Here is a 21,353-nt window from a genome sequence, read left to right as displayed (position 1 = left end):
CCTTCACACCCTCTCCCCACTTCCCAAACACGGCCTCCTGGCCAGGCGGCGGCTACCCAGGCTGAGGGGTGAGCCCACCCCGACCCTTACCTCACACTCTGCCTGACTGAGGAGGGGCCCCGGAAGAGTGGGGAGAGGGATATGCCATGCCGCTGGCGACAGACCGAGCGAAGCCACTCCTCTCCAAGGATCTCAGTTAAACTTCAAAGCAGCTCGTTACCTGGCCCCAGACAAAGCCCGGGTCCCTGGATGCACAGCCCTCAGGTCGGCTGTGTCCTGGCGAGGAACTTTCCCGATGGGACTCACTCACATCCCGGTGTCCCATAACCATCGGGACCACTCACCAGCCCAGGAACCTCTGCCCACCCAACCGGAAGGAAGCCCCACTCACTGCGGATGAAGCTTGTAGAGTGTTCCATCCACCCCCACAGTCACACTGAGATGGTCCAGCCCTCTGTTCTCGCGGATCTTGTCCACCACGGCGGCCATGCCCGCACCGCACAGCTGCGCGGCCCGTTTGGACACCACCCCGCACACGGTCTTGACGAGGATACTGTCGTCACAGGTGCTATTCAGGCCCAGCTGCTGGAGGATGGCCCGGACCTGGAGCAGTGCTAACCGGTCACTGTGGTGGACAAAAGCCAGGGGGGCTGGATGAAGTGGGACCCCCAGAGCAGCCGGGGAGCCCACTCCAGAGGACCGGCCCCGAGTCACTGTGCTTACCACGAATAGGGTCATGGGGGCTTTCTTCCTCCAAAATAACTTTTGTTTATTTTTAAATAACAAAAGTATCACACGTGAAACTATAGAATATTTGGCAAATAGAGAAAAATAAAACTTGGAAAATTAAAACTATCCACCACACAGGGGCAATTCTATTAACATCTGAACGTATTTCCTTCCTTCCAATCTACTTTTTTTTTTTTTAATGTTTATTTACTTTTGAGAGAGACAGACACAGAGTGCGAGTCGTGGGGGGGCGGGCAGGGGCACAGAGAGAGGGAGACACAGAATGGGAAGCAGTCTCCAGGCTCCGAGCTGTCAGCACAGAGCCCAACGAGGGGCTCGAACTCACAGACCGGGAGATCATGACCTGAGCCGAAGTCAGACGCTTAACCGACCGAGCCACCCAGGTGCCCCCCAATCTACTTTTCCTAAATATCACTATCTTTGTTCTTACAATATGCAGAATGGGCTCATCTTTTATATGTGATTTTCTTGCCGACTTTTTTTCCTACTTCACACATGTGAGCAACTTCCCACATCCTTATCTGAGAACAGGACTGGAAACAGTGCCGTGGCCTTCCACTCTGGGGACGCACCCTCATTTATTTAGTCAGGTTAGAGAAACTTGACGTTGATTGCAATTCTCCGCTATCGTGAAGTAACACTCTGACAAAGTTTCCCATTTACAAATCTTTGTGTGCAACTCTGATTTCTCCCTTAGGACACGTTTTTGGGTCAAAGGGATTTTGACGCATATTGCCAAGTGCCTTTCAGGAGGTTGCATCAATTTCGTTTTTTTTCTCTCCCTCCAGCTGAGTTTTGGCTGTACTTGTCCCCAGTGGAAGGGATCATTTTTAAAAACATGGTAATGGGGGCGTCTGGCCGGCTCAGTCGGAAGAACACGTGACTCTTGATCTCTGGGTTGTGAATTTGAGCCCCGTGGTGGGTGTAGAGACTACTATAAATAAATAAGCTTTAAAAAAGGTGGTAATGGCGTGATACTGTAGTTTGATCTGAGCTCTTCTATTAGAAAGAATGACCGTTTTTTTTTTTTTTTTTTTTAACGTTTATTTATTTTTGAGACAGAGAGAGACAGAACATGAACAGGGGAGGGGCAGAGAGAGAAGGAGACACAGAATCTGAAACAGGCTCCAGGCTCCGAGCTGTCAGCACAGAGCCCGACACGGGGCTCGAACTCACGGACCGTGAGATCATGACCTGAGCCGAAGTCGGACGCTTAACCGACCAAGCCACCCAGGCGCCCCATGACCGTTTTTTAAAAATGTGTTTCTTGGTCACATGAACTACCTGTTAGGTCAAGGATAGTTGGGATATTTGTCTTGTTATTATTAAATTGAAAGAGATGGCAGTGACCAACAATGATGACAAGGGTGGTAAGAGCAGCCAGCCTTTTTTGAGGACGTAGCACACAACAAATGCTTTACATACATCACCTCGTTTTCTCTTAACAACCCACTGACACATGTAGCCTTATTCCTATTTTAAATATGAGGAGGGGCGCCTGGGTGGCTCAGTCGGCTGGGCGTCCGACTTTGGCTCAGATCATGATCTCGCGGTTTGTGAGTTCGAGCCCCACATTGGGCTCTGTGCTGACAGCCTAGAGCCTGGAGCCTGCTTCAGATTCTGTGTCTCCCTCTCTCTCTGTCCCTCCCCCACTCATGCTTTCTCTCTCTCTCTCTCTCTCCCTATCAAAAATAAACATTAAAAAAAAATTAAAGATGAGGCAACTGAGGCTGGGTGAAACTGAGTAACTCACTCAAAGCACATATAGCCAGTGCAACACAGCGGGTCTCAAGACCGGTTCTGCCGAAGCTCCCCCCACCACACCCCCACTCTGCATCTTGTCATTCGTGGTGCAAATGCGTTCCTTAGTTTGCTCTTTGCCTTTTAGGTTTGGTTGCCATTTGTCTCTTTTTTTGGAGGGGGGTGGGTGCAAGTGAGCAAAGAGCAGAGAGAGAGGGAGAGAGAGAGAATCCCACGCAGGCTCCACACCGTCAGCATGGAGCCCGAACCGGGACTCGGGCTCACAAACTGTGAGATCATGACCTGAGCTGAAGTCAGATGCTTAATCGACTGAACCACCCAGGTGCTCCCAATTTTTTTTTTTTTTAACTTACAGAAGCTATGTAGCTAAATTCTGCAATTTTTTCTTTACAATTTCTTTCTTTGCTATTGTTCTTTTTTAAATTCTAGTATCATTCATGTTGATATTATTCTTCGAAAGACCTTCCCCACCACTTCCTACCCATTAGGGTGGCTATAATTTAAAAACCGGAAAAAAAGAACACGTGTTGACGAAGACGTGGAGAAAGTGGAACCCTTGTGTGTACCGTGGGTGGGAATGTAAAATGGCTCAGCAACTGGAAACTGGAAAACAGTATGGCGGTTCCTCAAGAGTTAAAAATACAATGATTACATGAAATGTTGCTCACAACAGCCAAAAGTCCAAGCGTCCGCGGACAGATGAATGGATAAACAAAATGTGGTCTAAATGTACAATAGAGTATTTTTATCCTTAAAAAAGGAAAGAAGTTGTGACAAGGGCTACCACATGAATGAACCTTGAGGACGTTATGCTAAGTAAAATAAGCCAGTCCCAAGAAGACAAACACTGTAGGATTCCACTTTCATGAGGGACCTAGAGCAGTCAGATTCAGAGACACAAAGTAGAAGGGTGAGCGCCGGGGGCTGGGGGCGGGACGAAGGGGGAGTTACTGTTTCATGGGTAGGGAGTTTCAGTTCAGGGTGATGAGAAGGTTCTGGGGATGGACAAGGGTGGTGGCCCAACACTGCAAAGGAACTTAATGCCACTGCACTGTGCGCTTCGAAATGGCTGCAATGGTAAATTGCATGTATATTTTACAATTAAAAAATAGTAACAAGGGGCGCCTGGGTGGCTCAGTCGGTTGAGCATCTGGCTCTTGATTTCAGCTCAGGTTGTGATCTCATGGTGGGGAGATGCAGCCCATCGGGCTCGGCGCTGACAGCGCGGAGCCTGCTTGGGATTCTCTCTCTTTCCTTGTCTCTCTGCCCCTCCCCCGTGCTCTCGTGCGCTCTCTCTCTCTCTCAAAATAAATAAGTATCTTTTAAAAAATAAAATACAGTAAAAAATGTTAACAAAAGTATTCACAGAGATATTGTTCTGGTTCTTCTAGACTCCTATCTTCCCCACTTAGCTCTTGGCTGCGCTCGGAATGAGAGAGAGGTGAGAACGGTTTCCCCATCTGTAATGAGCACATGGCACCGGCTGCTGCCTCTCCCTCCCCCACTGCTGTGAAACGCCGCCAATCGGTGCGCTGCAGCCCGCCGGCGTCCAGGTTCCAGGGCCTTCCGTCTGCTGCTAGCGCTTCACCGCTTTGGTTCTGGTGGCCAGTGAGTTTGACATGCAGGTTACAGATGCAGGCACCGGGGAAAGCAAGGAGCAGGCTCCAGCGCAGCCAACGTTAATGTCACTTTTGTGGCCATTCTACAAATAAGGTGGCTCTGGCATAATCACCTTTGCAGAGCACCCCGCACCCTGTCTCACGGCTCACCACGGGAGAGGGCAAAGGCAGGGACAGAGCGATCACTGCACACGAGAAAACGGGAGGAAGGCAGAGCAACTTGGTGGGGGCCGTGCCTACTGGGGGACCAAACTGTGCGATCCCAAGCTGCCTTTCAGATGAATGTGGTGGGACTAGAGCCCTGGTTCCTGGCTCTACTGGACCCCGTGCCCTTCAGCACGGGCTCTAGAATGCACCTTTACTGTCCTGAAATGGAGTCTGTACAACCTCAGACACATGACCTCGGACAAATATATATAAAGCTCCCACATAATGAATTAAAAGGAAAATCATGGATAATAAAACTTTATGATTTCAATATGTAGCTGCTCAGGGGCTACTGCTCCGGAGCGGGGCGAGAGGGGGACCCCCTCACAAATGACAAAATGTCCCCTGAGGTGCCTCCATGCCACACGGACCTCTAGCAGGCCTGCGGGGAAGCCCCTCATCACTCTTACCTCTCAATCTGGGAGAGATATTTGGTCTGAAAAATGCCACGAGTCTTCAGCGGCTCAGAGATCTGCCCTCGGAAGAGGAACCCCTTCTTGGTGAAGTCGATCAAGATGTTGCGGACGATCTCACCCAGGTACATACCACTGATCATCTTCTCAAACCTGAAACAGGAGCCGAGGCGGGTGTCCCTGTGAAGCCTTTGGTCTCCCAGTAGCCCCGGGCATCTTCCTGCCCTTCGGGGGCATCACCAGCCTGTGCACCAGGCCCTGTGCTCCTCAGCAGAGGCAGAGAGAGGCCAGGAAGTGCTGAAAGATCCTCAACCCTCCCCAGGATCAGAAACGTAACCACCAAGGGCGCCTGGGTGGCTCAGTCAGTTGAGCGTCTGACTTCGGCTCAGGTGATGATCTCACAGTTGGTGGGTTCGAGCCCCACGTCGGGCTCTGTGCTGACAGCTCAGGGCCTGGAGCCTGCTTCGGATTCTGTGTCTCTCTGTCTCTCTCTCTGCCCCTCCCCAACTCATGCTGTTTCTGTCTCAAAAAAAAATAAACATAAAAGCAAAATTTTTTTTTTAAAGAAACGAAACCACCAGCGTTCGCATCTAGCTGCTGGACGGTCTCCCTCCTCTCCTGCCCTCCTACCTTTGCCTGGCAGAAGCCGCTCCAGCTGTCGGCTCAAAACTCTCCTCCCCGAGGCCTGTCCTCCTCCCCCCACCGGGTTCTATCTGCCTCTCTCAGGCTTCCACTTCCGTACACCCTCCCTTCTTCACAAGGTACACGGGCACACTGCACTCATGGTCTGCAGCGAAAGCCTGGAGAGGCTGGAGCATGTGTCCTGCTCAACTTTGAGGCCCAGGGCCTAGCACAGCCCAGTGCTATGCTCTCAGTCGAGTGCTCAATAAATATCTGCAGAATAAGCAACCAACTGGTCTGAGTCTTTTTTTTTTTTTTTTTAATTTTTTTTTTTTTCAACGTTTATTTATTTTTGGGACAGAGAGAGACAGAGCATGAACAGGGGAGGGGCAGAGAGAGAGGGAGACACAGAACCGGAAACAGGCTCCAGGCTCTGAGCCATCAGCCCAGAGCCCGACGCGGGGCTCGAACTCACGGACCGCGAGATCGTGACCTGGCTGAAGTCGGACGCTTAACCGACTGCGCCACCCAGGCGCCCCCCAACTGGTCTGAGTCTTAAAGGGACAAGAAGACAATGAAGGGAAAATTCCTACTAGATTTTTGGAAGGTTTTGAAAAAGCCCAGAGTACCAGTCAAGCCCCCAGCACAGGGATGAAGCCACACACGGGCTGGAGGGCTCAAACAGCTACCGTACTCCTGAGGGCAACCTGTTCCCGGGGCTTTTAACTCCAGCTCTCACCATGCTCAAGAGCCTCAGAAATGACAAGGGATTTATTTATTTATTTGTTTGTTTATTTATTTATTTATTTATTTATTTATTATTTATTTGTTTATTTATTAACTTTGGGGTGGGCAGAGAGAGAGGGAGAGACAATCCCAAGCAGGCTCTGTGCTGACATGTAGCGCCCAAAGTGGGGCTCAAACTCATGAACCGTGAGATCATGACCTGAGTTGAAATCAAGAGTCAGACGCTTCACCAACTGAGCCACCCAGGTGCCCCGAAATGACAAGGGATTTAAATGCTTCCATGGCACATGCCCGGTCCCAGTGTCCCCAGACTGGGAAGAGTCCACTGGGTCCTCCAAAAGATTTCAGGTGGTTCGCAGAAAAATCATGATTGCACTATTATGATCAATTTCCATCCAGTCCTTCTCACACCATCCAGAATGTCATCTCAGTACAGGCTGACGAGGCTTTAACCCCTTTCATCACCTGCTACTTCCCAGCCACCAAAGGGGGGGTCTTCGTTTAGACTCTTTGGTAGGAAACGGGAGCTAGAGTCGAATGATGCTGACCTTCCCTAGATTCACTTTATGATTATCATCTATGATAACGCTCGTGTTCCCTTCTTTCTCTGGTTAAACTTACATTAAAAATATAAGCTGACTTAAAGAAAAACATTAAGTAAATAACAACACAGGTGGTATTTGGAAAAAGCAAGAATCTTGAGGGTAGCTGGAGAACAGCTCCTATTTGGGAGGTGATGCCCCCCCCCTCCCCCCCACCAGCCGCCATTCCTTCTGTCTGCTCCTGGGGACACGGCTCGGACCAAGTCAATCCTGGTGACAGCAGAGGATGGCCTGAGTCCTGGGAGCCTGAGACAAGGAGTCATCTGTGTCTACGCAGGGAGGACAGATACTGCCATCTCAGGGACAGTCTCTGGGACCCAAGCTCCAAACAGCCACGAGGCAGTGCAGGAGGCTGGGGGAGGATGAACAGAGCCGAAGCCCCTCAACCCCACTGGCCACATCCTAATTTACCTTGACCTTTGACAACTGCAGGTCAAGTGTGTTTTACTTCCACTAAATAAAACAAAACCCTGCTGACCAAGAGGTTTCTATTAGTCTGCTGGGGAAGAAACACAGAGCAACGGGAAGGCCAGAATGTTCCAGGATGAACATGATCGCTGAGGGAAGCGGTGTGGCCGCTGCCACCTCGTCCTCTGGGCGTACTCGGGCAGAGGCGGCACGACACCAGGACGTCAACTTGGGCCCACTCGTATCAAGGCGGCAGCCCGTCCTCCTGGTTCTCTGCTCTCCTTGAACCAAAAGCAAAGGTCAGGAGGGAATCTGAGGGACTAGTCTCCACGCCTCTGTCCCAGACTCCTCTCCTACTAGAAACTTCTTCCACTGTAACAGACCAAATGCAGCCTCAGGCCCTCACCGTCCCTTCTTCCTCTACCAAGCACCATTACCTTTGTTTTCCAGCGTTTAGAGAATATTCATCCACCAGTCTGTCATAGAGAGTTCTGATGTCATCGAGACACCCGTTGTCCCCAAAGGCACCCCACTCCATGTTGATGCACATTCGCCCCTCGTCCCCCTCCAGCATCTCGACATTCTTCATTTCTTCCATGTAGCAGGCGTTGCTGCCAGTCCCTGCAACACACAAGGAGGGGGATGAATGGCTGTGCCACCGTGCCCGGGGAGGCGGGGAGGCTCCGGGGCCTGGGGCTCCCCAGGTACGGGATACATTTTTGAGACGAATAAAGCAACAGCTTCGCTTTCCTCAGGTTTTTCAGGGAAACCTCAAAATACAAAAGGAGAGTCAGAGAGCATCCGATTAGACGTCAACATCAAGAGCCTCGTGTGTTTACCTGCCCAGGCAGGGCCATATATACCTTAATGGAAGACGGTGTTCCAACAGGGCCCTGTGTCTTCAACGGCAAAAGTTTAGGCAGTATTCAAGTTGGAGGGACACTGCCTTCTCTCTCCTCTCCACACACACAACTGTGTACACACGTGCATGTATGTAAAATATTACACTGGAGGTTGTCTACTATCATCCATGAAAGTCTGCTTATCTTTACTGATCAACCATGGTCACGGGCTATGCCTGCCCAGTCCACCCTCCCGTGCGTACCAGAATGAAGCCCACAGTTGGTTCAGGGAAGGCCAGCGTCCTCAGCATGTCAGTGGCACCTTTCTAAAGGTGACACCATTTCAGTGTCACGGCCCTCTCTGAAAATCAGAGGGTTCTTCTGAGAAAAGGAACACTTCTCCAGACGCACACATTCTGCATGCACACAATCTGACGGACATACAGTTTCCAGAGGCTCTGAGCCTCTGGTCTCCATCCCTGAACTCCCCACAACAGGGCTACTGAGGCTGTGGCCCCGCAAAGACCGGGGTGACACCACAAAGGGTTTGCGGGTCTCGCCCATGAGGAGTTAAGTGTAGAAACAGAGAGGAAGACTTCTAAAATTTTCACAGCAGGGGTGCCCGGGTGGCTCAGTCAGTTAAGCGTCCGACTTTAGCTCAGGTCATGATCTCGCAGTTTGTGGGTTCGAGCCCCACATCGGGCTCTGTGCTAACAGCTCAGTGCCTGGAACCTGCTTCAGATTCTGTGTCTCTCTCTCTCTGCCCACCCCTGCTCACGCTCTCTCTCTCACTCAAAACTAAGCATTTTTTAAAAATTCCTTAAAATTTTCACAGCAATTTCAAGTGCCATGACATCCAAGCCTGTGGTCATTGGCCTTGTCTCAGTGAACGGACTAGAAATTTTATTTTATTTACTTTATTTTTTAATGTTTTTATTTATTTTTCAAAGAGAGAGAGGGGCAGAGTGCGAGTGGGGGAAGGGCAGAGAGAGGGAAACACAGAATCCGAAGCAGGTTCCAGGCTCTGAGCTGTCAGCATACAGCACGACGCAGGTCTCGAACTCATGAACCCTGACATCATGACCTGAGCCAAAGTCGCTGAGCCACCCAGGTCCACCCCGCCCGCACTAGAAATTTTAAAACCAACCAACTAACTAAGGAATACTTCCCACAGACACTTTCATATGCACCTCTGATCACCTGGGGAGCCTGTTAAGATGCAGATTCTGATTCAGAAGGTGGGGCTGAGACTCTGCATTTCTAACACGCCCCGCCCACAGGCGACGCTGCTGCTGCTGCTGCTGCTGCTGCTGCTGCTGCTGCTGCTGGCTTGAGGTCCACACTTTCCGTCACAAGTGCCACCAGAGTGCCACCAACCCATCCTAGGTGGGATGCAGACAGACCTTCGACACCCTTGGGGGACACAAGGCCATTCCCACTGGCTAGATCAAAAGGGCTTTGATTGTTTTCATTCCCCTTTAAAGAAACGAGTAGAATTCGCAGATGCTTCTCCCTGGGTAACTGGATTATTCTTAGGTTTTGTTTTCTCTGTGCCCCTTCACCGCAAAGTAGGAAGAAACTGAGAGAAGAGAAGCCCCAGAAATGGCAAGGGGTGCGCAGAAAGCCAAAACACATAAATCATACTTCTCGCCAGTGGGTGTCGGAAGACATCGATGGATGAAGAGAGAAAAAAGCAGGTGTGAATGAATGCAGCTGGAGCCGTGGAGAACCTCCACCAGCTCGCTCTGGTGCCAGAAACGGCTAATCGGCGGCCCTGAACTGGGCAGGAAGGCCAGGCCCGGCCGGACAGTGGGAATGTGCTGTGTCACTCTGGATTTACAAGGCACACCTAAGCCCATTCGTAAGCAGAAGAGCAGGGCTGCGTGGGGAAAGAGAGGTCTGCGAAAGAAAGGAAGAAGCAACAGAGCTCCGGAGCCGGGCCCCCACAACCTTTCACCTGCAGCTCCTCCCTGGTTTTCTGAATTTCCTCTGGAGCTGAAAATGGCTTCACAAGTGAAAAGGTCTTCGGGCACCAGGAAGGCAGCCTGTGGGGGCCTTATCCCAATCTCCCAGACACTTGGCACCCAGTCTGCCACGGGGCTGCCTGCCACCCCTCCTTGTCCGGGTGGGGCCCGCATCAGTTGGCCAAGAAGCAGGGCCTTCCAGCATCCTGACGCCAGGAGCAGGCTCAAGTGGACAACTGGTCTTCTCTCTCGCAGCGCAAATCAACATGCTTCAGGAACGATGTGCTCTCAAGCCCAGGCCCCTGACGTGTTTGGACTATAAGGGAACAGCAACCTCTCTGCCGCCCACTGAAGTGGCTGGCATTGCTCACAGACAGTGGCTGCCAAAGGCAAAAGGGTGCCCGAGGCTCCTCTCTGGCCCTTTCCCACAGTCAGGGGAGAAGGAGGGCTCTGCTGCCTTCCCAATGGCGGGCCCCGACCCCACAACACCCACCTGCTGGCCCTCTGTACATGCCCGGCATTGCCCTGATGGCCGGGCCAGCCCCGGTGTTCCCACCCTGTCCACCCAAGCCATGTGAGCCATTCAGAGCCTCGTTCCCAGAGAGCTCCGTTTCTGAGCTGAGTCTGGTCATAGCCTTGGGGTGAGTGTTGGGGAGCAGAAAGTCCCCTGGAGAGCTCTGTGACATTGGTCCAAACTCTGAAGGTGGCACGGAGACAACAGTGACAGATAGTGTCCCACGCAGGGACTGAGCTGCTGGCTCAAGGTCCCACAGAACAGGAAAACCCAGCCGTCCCTGCCCCAGAGACAGACTTTCTGGGACACCCACCTACGATGAGTCCAACCTCGCAGGTAGGCTCTTCATAAGCACAGGTCATCATGGTGCCCACCGTGTCATTGACCACAGCCACCACGTCCAGGTCAAATTCCTTCGGAAAGAAAGGGACACAGCTTTAGGGGAGGGACAGCGCCGCCTGATGCATCCTCCAGAATAGTTTCCTTACCAGCCTTTAAAAAGCTAATTAAATGTTCCACTGACTAAACACCTACTATTAGTGCTGTATCTGAAATCTGAGATCTAAAGAAAGTATTCTCCCCATTTCACAGATGATGCTGAGTACTGGCGAGGCAGCCTGGAGGGAACTGCCGTGTGGAGAAAAGCCAAGCGACGGTGGCAAAATAGCTCTCTCTGTCCTAGGAGTGTAGAGTGTGACAGTCTTTCAGAAGGCAAAACAGAAACACCAAATCCATTTCTCAGAATCTGTCCTTCAGCTAGAGCCATGCAGGTACCCAAAGATACTACATGACTTACACGGGCCCAAAAGAGAAACCATCTAAATACAGAATCGAAAGGGGCGACATAAAACACGGGTTCTAGCAAACACCGGCATCCTGTGCGGCCAAGGAAAAGAATGGGGTTGGTCTCTAGGTAGTGACAGGAAAAGATGCCTGTTTCCTATCAGAGGAAATACGCAGGTTGTATATACAGCAGGATTCCCATTACCAAATGTGTGTGTGGTGACATACGCACAGAAAGTAAACTGGAAGAATGCCTACATTCGGGGCTGTGAAATGGGCCCAAGTAGGCCATCAGGTTTCTCTCCAAAGGGATATAGGCTGTCTAGCATATTCTGCCAGGTGTGACCAATCCCTCTTTCAAAAAGCCATTCACGCCAGCCTTCCCCACCACCTGGTCATTTGTCTGCTCTTTTGAACTAAAGTAAGCAAGCCAGGGGGCGCCTGTGTGGCTCAGTCGGTTAAGCGTCTGACTTTAGCTCAGGTCATGATCTCGAGGTTTGTGACTTCGAGCCCCGCGTCCGGCTCTGTGCTTGATGTCTCAGAGCCTGGAGCCCGCTTTTCGGATTCTGCGTCTCCCTCTCTCTCTGCCCCTCCCCTACTCGTGCTCTCTTTCTCTCTCTCTCTCAAAAAATAAACATAAAAAAAAAAAATTTAAAGTTAGTTATTTGACTAATCCCTTCGTTAATGAGTTCATCTCTAGAATTCTTCATTTTGTTTTGCCAATGTCCTCCCGCCAAAGAGCAGAGACACGCCTACAGGCAAACAAAGCTGGGTACATCGACTGCTTGCAACACGGGCGGCACATCTTGTGGAGCATCTCAGAACGAGCTAGAAAGCATTCACGGCGGACAGGACTCAAGCCCAGGTTGGGGGCTTTCGGGAGGGTTCAGAGTGGGGCTGGCTCTGGATTGGATGCTGTCTGGAAGCAGGGCGATTCTGGGTGTGTGCGGAGTTCTGACATGGTATAGACTCGTCTTATTCTTGTGTAATTCTGTCACAGTCATGGAGTGAAACCTCGTGTCCAACAGGAGGGCGCCAAGGCTGACTGACAGCACCAGGCTGGGCCCAGCTGCTTTTCTCTTTTCCAAGCTGTAGGAGGATCGTGATTTCACCTTTCTTGGACTACCCTTCAACAACACAAAACCGTTCACCTCCGCTTTACTGCTGACAGTGTGGGGAATTTCTAACCCAGGTCACACGCTTCTGCATTGTTTGAATTCTTTACGACAAGCAAGTACAATTTTTATAACCCCCAAAAAACAGTGAAGATTTTTTTTTTAAACATCCTTTTAATAGTTACCTCTCTCCTTTTGATCGCATCCCTTAGTAAGGTTGCTACATCGTGCCCCACGCAGTCGGTTGCCTTAAAACCCTTCGTCCAGGTGATCAAGATTCCCTGAAACAGGAGAGGCACCAGGAGAATCCTGTGTAATTAGCCCGTCTGAGTAGGATATAAAATTTCACTCCCTCCCTCCCGACTAAGTATCTCCTGAGTATAGTGACACTATGCTAGGACATCTGAGGCACAAAGCAGTAAAAGACAGGCAGTCCTCCACAGGCCCGCCCTCTCCTAACCATCCCCACGGCGGTCTGGTTTATAATCCTCATTTCACAGATGGAGAAACTGAGGCATAGAAGGATAACGGTGCAGCCTCTGGTATAACCAACTAGTTCCCTTAAAGAACAGTTTGCCGACAACATAAATGGAGAAATGCAAATTTTCAGTGACCCTGTTACTGCCTAAAGTAAACTTCAGGTTTGAATGAAGCTATACTTCTGCTGGGTGTGTGCTCGCTACGATGAATACGGGTGACGGTGGAAGTGAATTCCTTAAAAACACATCAGACCTTTAAAAGCTGCAAAGCACAAGTTTATATGGATCTAACTGCTGAGATCTAAACAAGTTCAAGAGGAAAAAGCCCAAGTCAGCACAGGGACTTGATTAACTGGCTTCCAGAGGCAGGTGGCCTTCCCTGGCTTCCCTCGTGTTGCCAACCGCCAATCGTAGGCCGTAAACCCTGGCCTAAGGCTCTGTGTGATCTGATGCTCCCTCTAGGGCCTCCTCCCTGGCCATACCCGCACCTGTGACTCTAGCAGGCCCCCGTGGCTCCTCCAGCATGACTGGCTGGGTCCTGCCTCTGTGACTGCACACTCAGTTCCCTCTGCACCAGGTACCCCCTCCCCACCCAGCCCAGTGCTAAGAGGCAGGTGGAAGGCTGGGGTTCCGTTAGACTGTTGGCCCCCTGAGGATGGGAACTGTCACCTTCTGCTCTGTACCCAGCGTTTAGTAAGTACTCAGCAGGTGCTCAAGCCCTGACCCTGGACCCTGTTTCATCCCATTTACTGAACAAACATTTATTAAGTATTTCCTCCAATAGAACTCTGTGCCAGGGCACGGGGGTCCTTGCTTAAGGAGCACCCGACATAGAAAAGAAAGATGCAATCCGTAATAATTATGAGAAAAGTACTATCATCGAGGCAACATTCAAAGGATGAGGGAACACTGAGGAGGGTGAGACATTTTTGCCTGGAGGACCAGGAGGCTTTCACGGGGGGGGGACTCGCTCCACATGATAAAAGATGAGTAGAGTCTCAAGATGAACTAGAGGGCGTGATGTAAAGCCTGGGCCAACCCGCTGTGACATGTGAGCCGTTCCCAACATCGAGGGGACAGTGAGCCTGGAGAAAGCCTCAAGAGCCAGCCCACACTGGCTACAGGGTGGTCAGCGCCTCCCTGCTCCTACAGGGAAGAGACTTACCGCATCCAAGCTCGTCTGCTTGCAGGGGAATGAGAACGTGAAGCCGAGAGGCATTCTGGGGCCTTTGATCCCCATGTAGTCCAGGAAGTCGGAGATGCAGGAGACGATGTGGTCAAACAGCTTTAGAAGAAAAGAAGGGATTACCCGAGCTCTCTGGTTTCACGCTTTCAGTGCACACGTACAAGTGCACGTTTGCACACATACACACGCACGCACGCACACACCCTCCCGACACATGCAGAGCAAGTACCCCTCCGGGAACTTCGCAGTCCCCTGAACAGCATAAGCCCAGCATTGCCGAAAGTGCCTGATGCTTCCAGGCTACCAGGATACAACTGGAGAGCTGCACGAGCCACGTGGCAGGTTCTGGGGACCGCCAATGCCACTGGCCGGGTGACACGCGGGTGCCACCGTGGTAGAAAAGCAAAACCGTCTCACCTCTTCCCCAGTGCCCTGCATGATTTCAATGGGAATGGCATAGATCTTGTTGTGCATTTCCACCGTTCTCTTTTTCCCACTGCGGATTTTCACCAGTAAGACACGGAAATTCGTTCCTCCAAGATCAAGGGCCAAGAAGTCACCATGCTCTATTGCGGCCAAGAACATAAAGAACATCAAAAACAGCTAAGTGCCTCTTGGCAGCCAGTAACCCAAAGACTCGAGACTTTCGGGGTGGGGGGAGGGCTACATTAAATACGGGGGAGAAACTGTAAATCCTCCCTCTGGCACATCGCTCAGGCTCAGGGAGGGGGGGGCACTAACTCACTGCCCACCACAACCTTGGAGCCGCGCTAGAAGGACGAGAGACCCATGGATGAACCACCTGTCACAATAAACAAACAGAATTCTCCAGGGTTACTGAAAAGCTTGGCAACGATGACGCGATTTGAGGAAAGCTCATACAAAAACTAGCAATTTACATCGGTGTGTAGAGGGTTTGCAAAAATGTGCACAGTCATTCTCTTCCCTGTGCTTTTCCTCTGCAAAGTGACTTTGCAGCCCTTCCCATCAAAAGATGGGAGTCTATTTCTGCTCCCCTGGGCTCTGGCCCAGCCTTATGACTGGCTTTGGCCGACAGAGTGTGGCAGAGGCGAAACTGAGCCAGTCCCAGCCTCGGCCTCCAAGAGGCTTTGAAGTCGGTCCTCTCTTTCACAGCCCCTGCTGCTACCACTCGAACAAGCCCGGTGGCCTGCCGGAGGATGAGACACGTGGCCAGGTACGGCTGCGCTCCAGCTGACTGCCAACGGTCGGACGCGGGAGGGAGGCCTCTGAGCTGACCCACCAGTGACTACAGACTCATGAATGAGTCCAGCAGAGACCAGCTGAGCCTGGCCCAGAGGAGCAACAATCGGTGGTTGGTATTTTAGCCTCTAGGTTTGAGGGTGGTTTATAAAGCAATACTATAATGCCATAACAAGGAACTTGTACGTAGGACCTAATTCCTATCACAAATACTCATTATTTCCAGGACGCACCCGAGAAGCCCCTCAGAGTCTCCACAGGGCTCAGCCCCAACTCAGGACCGGCAAGGTCGGGTCAAGGGTTAGATTCTGTTCTCCAACCTGCCTGGGTGTGCAAAGCCCCAGGCCTCTGCCTGCCCCCAGCACACCGTGTCAGGACTTAGGAAGGGAGCGCCGGGTACCTTTCCTTCCGCGGCTTAACCTGTGTGTGCGAGAGAACCCACAGCAATCTCGGTGCTGTGGGAGAGGCCCGGTTTTGTTCTTTAAAGAACACTTTCTAATTGTGAGCCGGACTGTGGTTTTCGAGATGGTGCCTGCCTGGGAGGCCAGATCCAGGGAGAGTTAACTGCCCTGAGTCACACACGGGGCAAGTCGGTGGTAAAAATGGAAGACAGAGGTTCTGAGTGAGTTTTCCAGCTCTTGCCAAAATAAACACAACCACTGGAGAGGCCAACCTCCCTCCGCCCCACTCGGTCACTGGTAGGAGAAGCAGGAGGGGTATGCTGGTCCCCAGAAGAGGCCCTCACCGGTCCCGTCTGGAGTGCTCCGGACGAAGGAGGGCAGCATCTTGACTACGGCCTTTTCGTGCGTCTGTTTCCTCAGGCCCATGTCCATCTCGGCCCGCATTCTCTTCTTCACCTCCAGCAGCATATCCTTGGTGAGGCGGAAGTGGGCCAGGGTCTCCTCGATCTGCCGGTGCTGCTCGGCCAGGCGGTAGGCCACCGCGGTGACCATGGCGGCCCCCTTCCCGCTGCCGCTCTCCGAGAGGAGGAAGCGCACATCGGAGTCGGGCACCAAGCGCCTCAGAGTCTTGTGGAAACGTCGTGAATACCTGGGGGGGGGGGGGGGGAGGGGGGCGTGCCACAATAGTTAGACTGCGCCATCTGTCAGGGACCTCTGCTTCCCCTTCCTTTCCCACACCTTAATTCCGTTTTCTAGAACTGATTTGCTCATGCCCCAAGTCATACACATGCACTGTAGAAAAGCTCTGGCAAATGCAGAGGAGTAAGAAGGAAAAATGAAATAGTCACACGCAGAAACAAGGACTCTCATTATCAGCCCGGTGTTTGGGAATCAGATGCATCAGGAGACAAAGGTGAGCTCTCCAACTTCCACCTCAGGTGACCTTGGGCCTGTGACTTCACCCTGGAGTCCAGGAGGACTGACACTATCTCCAGACAGTGGTGGGGTAGGCACTGACTGACTTCGTCAACAGCTCAGACTGGTTACTGGCGCTGGGGACAGGCTCCACAATCACTCATAATCACTCTTTTTTTTTTTTATTTTCACCTGCCCTTTCCCTCTGCCCCCAAGGGTCTGGACATTCTCTATTGGCTAGAGGAGGACTTTAGGACAGGACTCAATGAGACACAGCCTCCGCAAAATTTATGGTCGGTCATCAGGATGGAAGGCTGCCTGCCAAGGGAAACAGGGAAACCAGAACCCCAAATATTAGCAGTGATCAATGCCAAGGGGCAGGACTAAACGTAACTTCTACTCTCTTTGTCATTTTATGAACTATCTAACGTTTCTGTGTACCAAATAGACGATACTCCTAAAACAAAACGCATTTAATCAACATTATCGTTTAAAAGGTGACCCTGGGGGCACCTGGGTGGCTCAGTCGGTTAAGCGTCTGACTTCAACTCAGGTCATGATCTCACAGTCGTGAGTTCGAGCCCTGCGTCGGGCTCTGTGCTGACCGCTCAGAGCCTGGAGCCTGTTTCGGATTCTGTGTCTCCCTCTTTCTCTCTGACCCTCCCCCCGTTCATGCTCTGTCTCTCTCTGTCTCAAAAAATAAATAAACGTTAAAAGAAAAAAAATTAAAAGGTGACCCTGTCAGTGACGAGTTCTGGGGGTGGCTGGTGGGGCTGGTCGTCCAATAGTGGGAATGTACTTAACACTTCTGAACTGTATGCTCAAAAGCGGTTAAGATAGTAAATTCTAGATTGTGTATTTTCCCACGATTAAAAACAAATTTTTTTTAATGTGATGTTACAAATCCCTAAGCTTTCTTGTCCATACATTTGCCGAGAAACCACCCACCCCCCCCAAAAAAATGATAGCTAGCTCCATTATCGAAAATTTTACAAATACTTTAAAAATACGAAGGAATAAAACTACGAACCTAACGGACAATAGCATCTGACTAGCTCAAACCCTGCCCCCTCGTGACAATGATTTCCATTTAAGTCAACGTTTATTATTCAGCGCCCGCTAGAACTGGAGTGAGGGCGTCACAAGGCCACTCTATGTACGCTTCGTATATATGGTGGCCAAGTACCTGAGGTCCTGCGCGAAACTCACGTCAAAGGGAGCTGTTGTTAAAAGCTAGTCTATAATTATAGACGCAGAATTTCACCTTTAGCCTTTAAAAAATGTGCAAGCCGTGTTCGTGGTACCACAAAAGGCTTCTGCAGCTAAGGCGTTCACTACACCAGGAGGCAGCACGGTGACTGCCCCTCATCGTCAACAGGGGCCATTTACAACTTCTAGCTCCCTCCGGCTCTCCGCTCTCAGATGCAAAATGTCAACAAGCTGCCCGTTTAAAAAAGGCACGTCTGAGGGGTGGGGGGGGGGCCTTTCACAGGAGCCTCTAAAACAAGAATGTGGGCATTGCACCCTTGACCCGAGCTACAGTGAGGATGAAGGTTGTTGACGAAATATGAGTAAGCAAGAGGATTTAAGATACAGACATGTTCCACCCAGCGCTGCTGGCAGCTACAGAAATCCCCAAAAAGACTTATGAAATGAGACTTGACAGTCCAGAAGCAACACCAGGAGAACGGGCTGAGGGCCAGATACTTCTCAAGTGGGCAATTCTGACCTTCCTGCCCAGAACTAGATACACTCTTGTATGCCAAAAACCTTCACTGGGTGCAAAAGTCTGACCTTTGGAGGAGGTCCTTAGCCCAGGTGGGCACTGAGCACCAATGATAGCAAAGGGCAGACTCACTGTGGGTGCGTCTTGTAAAGAGACCCGTCGACACCAACCGTGGTCCGCAGCCTGGGTGTGCCCTTGTTATCTCGAAGGCGGTTCAAGATGGCGCCCAGCGTTGCAGCCACCAGGTTGGCAGAGCGAAATGAGACAATGGTACACACGTGCTGGACTGAAATACAGTCGTCATCAGATGGCTCCACTCCCAGGCGGGTCAGGATTTCTTTGGCATTGTGGAGGCCTTCCTTATTCCTGTGAGGTCAGAGGCCAATTAACCGTGGGTTAAGGACCACATCAGGCAGTGCAAAGCACTGAGGTTCGAAAGTGCTGGAAAGGTGAGGGGCGCCTGGGGGGCTCAGTCAGTTAAGCGTCTGACATTGGCTCAGGTCATGATCTCACAGCTCGTGAGTCTGGGCCCCGCTCTGTCAGCACAGAGCCAGGAGCCTGCTTTGGATTCTGGGTCTTCCTCTCTCTCTGCCCCTCCCCCACTCGTGCCCACTCTCTCTCTCTCTTCAGATTCTGTGTCTCCCTCTCTCTCTGTACCCACCCCCACCTCGTGCGTGTGCCCGCTCTCTCTCTCTCTCTCTCTCAAAAATAAGCATTAAAAAAAATTTAAAGAAAAAAAAAGTTGTATGGTATGGAATTAAGACATCAAATGCCTGAGAACACGAGGAGGAGTCTACTCTGTAAGAAATACCAGGTAATAGGAGAAAAAATAGCAGTAGGCCGGGTTATGACACGCCGGGCACACGGAGAGAGGTGGAGAGGCGAGACATAGCTGCCCACCCCGGAGCTCAGTGCTTAGGAGACCCAGGGAGACCGCTGGCGCTTGGGGTCTGCGAGTTGCCCTGGGAGGCTTACACTCCCTTGAGGTTTTCCAGTCAAGTTTTAATTTTCTACGTTTTGTTATCTTTTGTTAGATTCGTTCTGAGGTACTTTGTAATTTTTTTACTATTACAGACGACATGGCGTAGATGGCATAAATTCACGTGTATATATCTTTTGTTCACTTTAACGTAACATAGTAACGTAAGATGTTAATATGGGGGAAACTCAGGCGGCGATATGGGCAAACACTCAGCACCGTCTCTGCAATATTTCTGTAAGTCTAAAACTATTCTAAAATAAAAGGGTTATTTAACATTTTAATTATTGCCAATATATAGAAATATAATTGACTTTGGCATCTCCTCTCCAGACGATTCCCTTACCTCTCATTATTCTATTCACTCCTCTAGATATTGTTGGTGTTCCATACACACAATTAACATCTGCAAATAATGATACTTTTACTTCCTCTTTTTTTTAATTCTCAAGCCTTTAATTTTTCTTTCTTTCTTTTTTTTTTTTTTTCTTTTTCAACACTGGCTACGACTCCAGACAATGCTAAATAAAAACGGGGGATCCTCTCTTACTCCCGATTTTAAAGAGAATGCTTTGAACGTCTGTCTGCCCTGGTAGGATGCTTAGGTTTTGTTGAGAAAGCCTTTATTCCAATACACACGCTTTCCTGAGCTAGCTCAAGTGGGCTTTTGTTTCGTGGTAACCAGTGGGCCAACACCAGAAGCAGGCCAAAAGGAAGGCATTTCCTGACTCTGTCGATGACTTTGAGGGCATGCCATGAGCCTCCTGCCCTTCTCAGTAGCCAGCGCGGAGGCTGGAGGAGAGAGGTGGCTGGGAACTCAGTATCATGGCGCCCCGCTGACACCAGCTCTCCCCTGGTAGTTCCCGAAGGAGAGCGATCCTCAGGTAAATGCCCGTACGTGGATGTGGCAGAGGAGTACGTCCACATAAACCCCGTCCCATCTCCTCAGCCTCCTTCTCTACCTGCAGACAGCTCATAGGCATCTCCTCCCAGGAGCCAGAGCTAGGAAGCCACTGGTTCGATCGGAGTCTCCAGGACCACCGCAGGGCGGTGGCAATGACAGCTTCGTACAGAGATGAAAGGACTTCTCCAGCACCAAGCTAGCCCTATCTTTCGGCAGGTGGCCTCACCTGGCTACATGTCTCCGAACCAGGAATAGAGCCTGGTGGCACACGGGGGCCGGCCACAAGAAAGGAGTCCTTCAGACTTGGAGGTGCCCAACCACATCAAACGGCTGTGGGATCAAGTTTACCCTCTTCCCTCTCAGGGTGAAGGCCCGCAAGTAACAGTCAAGGCAGAGAAATCCGGGTTTCTCAAGTTGAGGCCGAAAGGGAGCAGTCAGGTCTCTGGCTAGACTCCTTCCTCCCATGTCGATCTGCCCTGTCTCAGCTGTTAATCGATGTTTCCCAAACTTGTGCCAGGGAACATGTCTGGCGGTTAACAGGTGAGAGAATTGGGGGGAGTAGTGGGAGGGGCATTTCAGGCATCAAAGAAGTTTGGGAAATTATAAGTTAGCCAAAGTGAACTGGGCTCTCTTTACCATGCTAATGAGTACTGTAAGTCTCTAAATGGAGGATTTAGTAATTCCTGATTCTTCATGGAATACCTTATCTTGAGATCCCCAGGGTTCCCTGGAACACAGTCTACAGAAGGTCCTACTATGTGCAGGGAGGCTCCCAAGCCCAGGCCCCGGGCTCAGTGAGCGTCTCGTTCACCACTGGAGTCATCTACTCCCTGGGCTCTAATCTCCCCTGTGTGTGCAGGTGGGGATGGGGAGGGGCTGGAGCGAAGGGAAAGAGAAAGCCTTGAGGGGCGGCACCTACTTTTCAATGGCTGACACATCACTGGTCTTGAACTTCCCCCTGGTGAGCAGCTCCGGGGTGATCCGTCCTTCAAATAAGAGGCCCTCCTTGGCCATCTTGACCAGGATCAGTCGAACCAGCTCCCCCAAGTACATGCCACTCACCATCTTCTCAAACCTGCAGGAGAAAAGTGTGTGGCACCTGTCAGGTCCTTCCTACGTGGGTACCCCAGGGGCAGCTCGTGAGGAATAGGACAGACAGAGGGGAGGGAGACAGAGCCACCGCCTCGGGCTTCTGA

General features: G+C 51.1%; 1 protein-coding gene across 2 annotated transcripts in view; it reads right to left on the bottom strand.

Annotated features, from left to right (window-relative positions):
- The window catches only part of HK1 (hexokinase 1), a 91,118-nt gene that overhangs the window by 2,137 nt on the left and 67,628 nt on the right, over positions 1 to 21,353 (bottom strand). For both annotated transcript variants that reach the window (XM_086679881.1, XM_086679880.1), the window contains 10 exons: positions 21,077 to 21,232; positions 18,407 to 18,640; positions 15,978 to 16,282; positions 14,429 to 14,577; positions 13,991 to 14,110; positions 12,532 to 12,627; positions 10,762 to 10,861; positions 7,566 to 7,749; positions 4,748 to 4,903; positions 392 to 625 (listed from right to left, as the gene is read on the bottom strand). In XM_086679881.1, the coding sequence (XP_086536007.1) occupies positions 392 to 625; positions 4,748 to 4,903; positions 7,566 to 7,749; positions 10,762 to 10,861; positions 12,532 to 12,627; positions 13,991 to 14,110; positions 14,429 to 14,577; positions 15,978 to 16,282; positions 18,407 to 18,640; positions 21,077 to 21,232 (1,734 nt within the window). The remainder of the gene's footprint in view (positions 1 to 391; positions 626 to 4,747; positions 4,904 to 7,565; positions 7,750 to 10,761; positions 10,862 to 12,531; positions 12,628 to 13,990; positions 14,111 to 14,428; positions 14,578 to 15,977; positions 16,283 to 18,406; positions 18,641 to 21,076; positions 21,233 to 21,353) is intronic.

The sequence above is a fragment of the Puma concolor genome, chromosome D2 (genome assembly GCF_028749965.1).
Source record: "Puma concolor isolate L17-30 chromosome D2, mPumCon1.1.hap2, whole genome shotgun sequence".
NCBI classification, from domain to species: domain Eukaryota; kingdom Metazoa; phylum Chordata; class Mammalia; order Carnivora; family Felidae; genus Puma; species Puma concolor.
The sequence above is the reverse complement of the archived record's forward strand: the minus strand, read 5'-3'. Positions and strand labels throughout refer to the sequence as shown.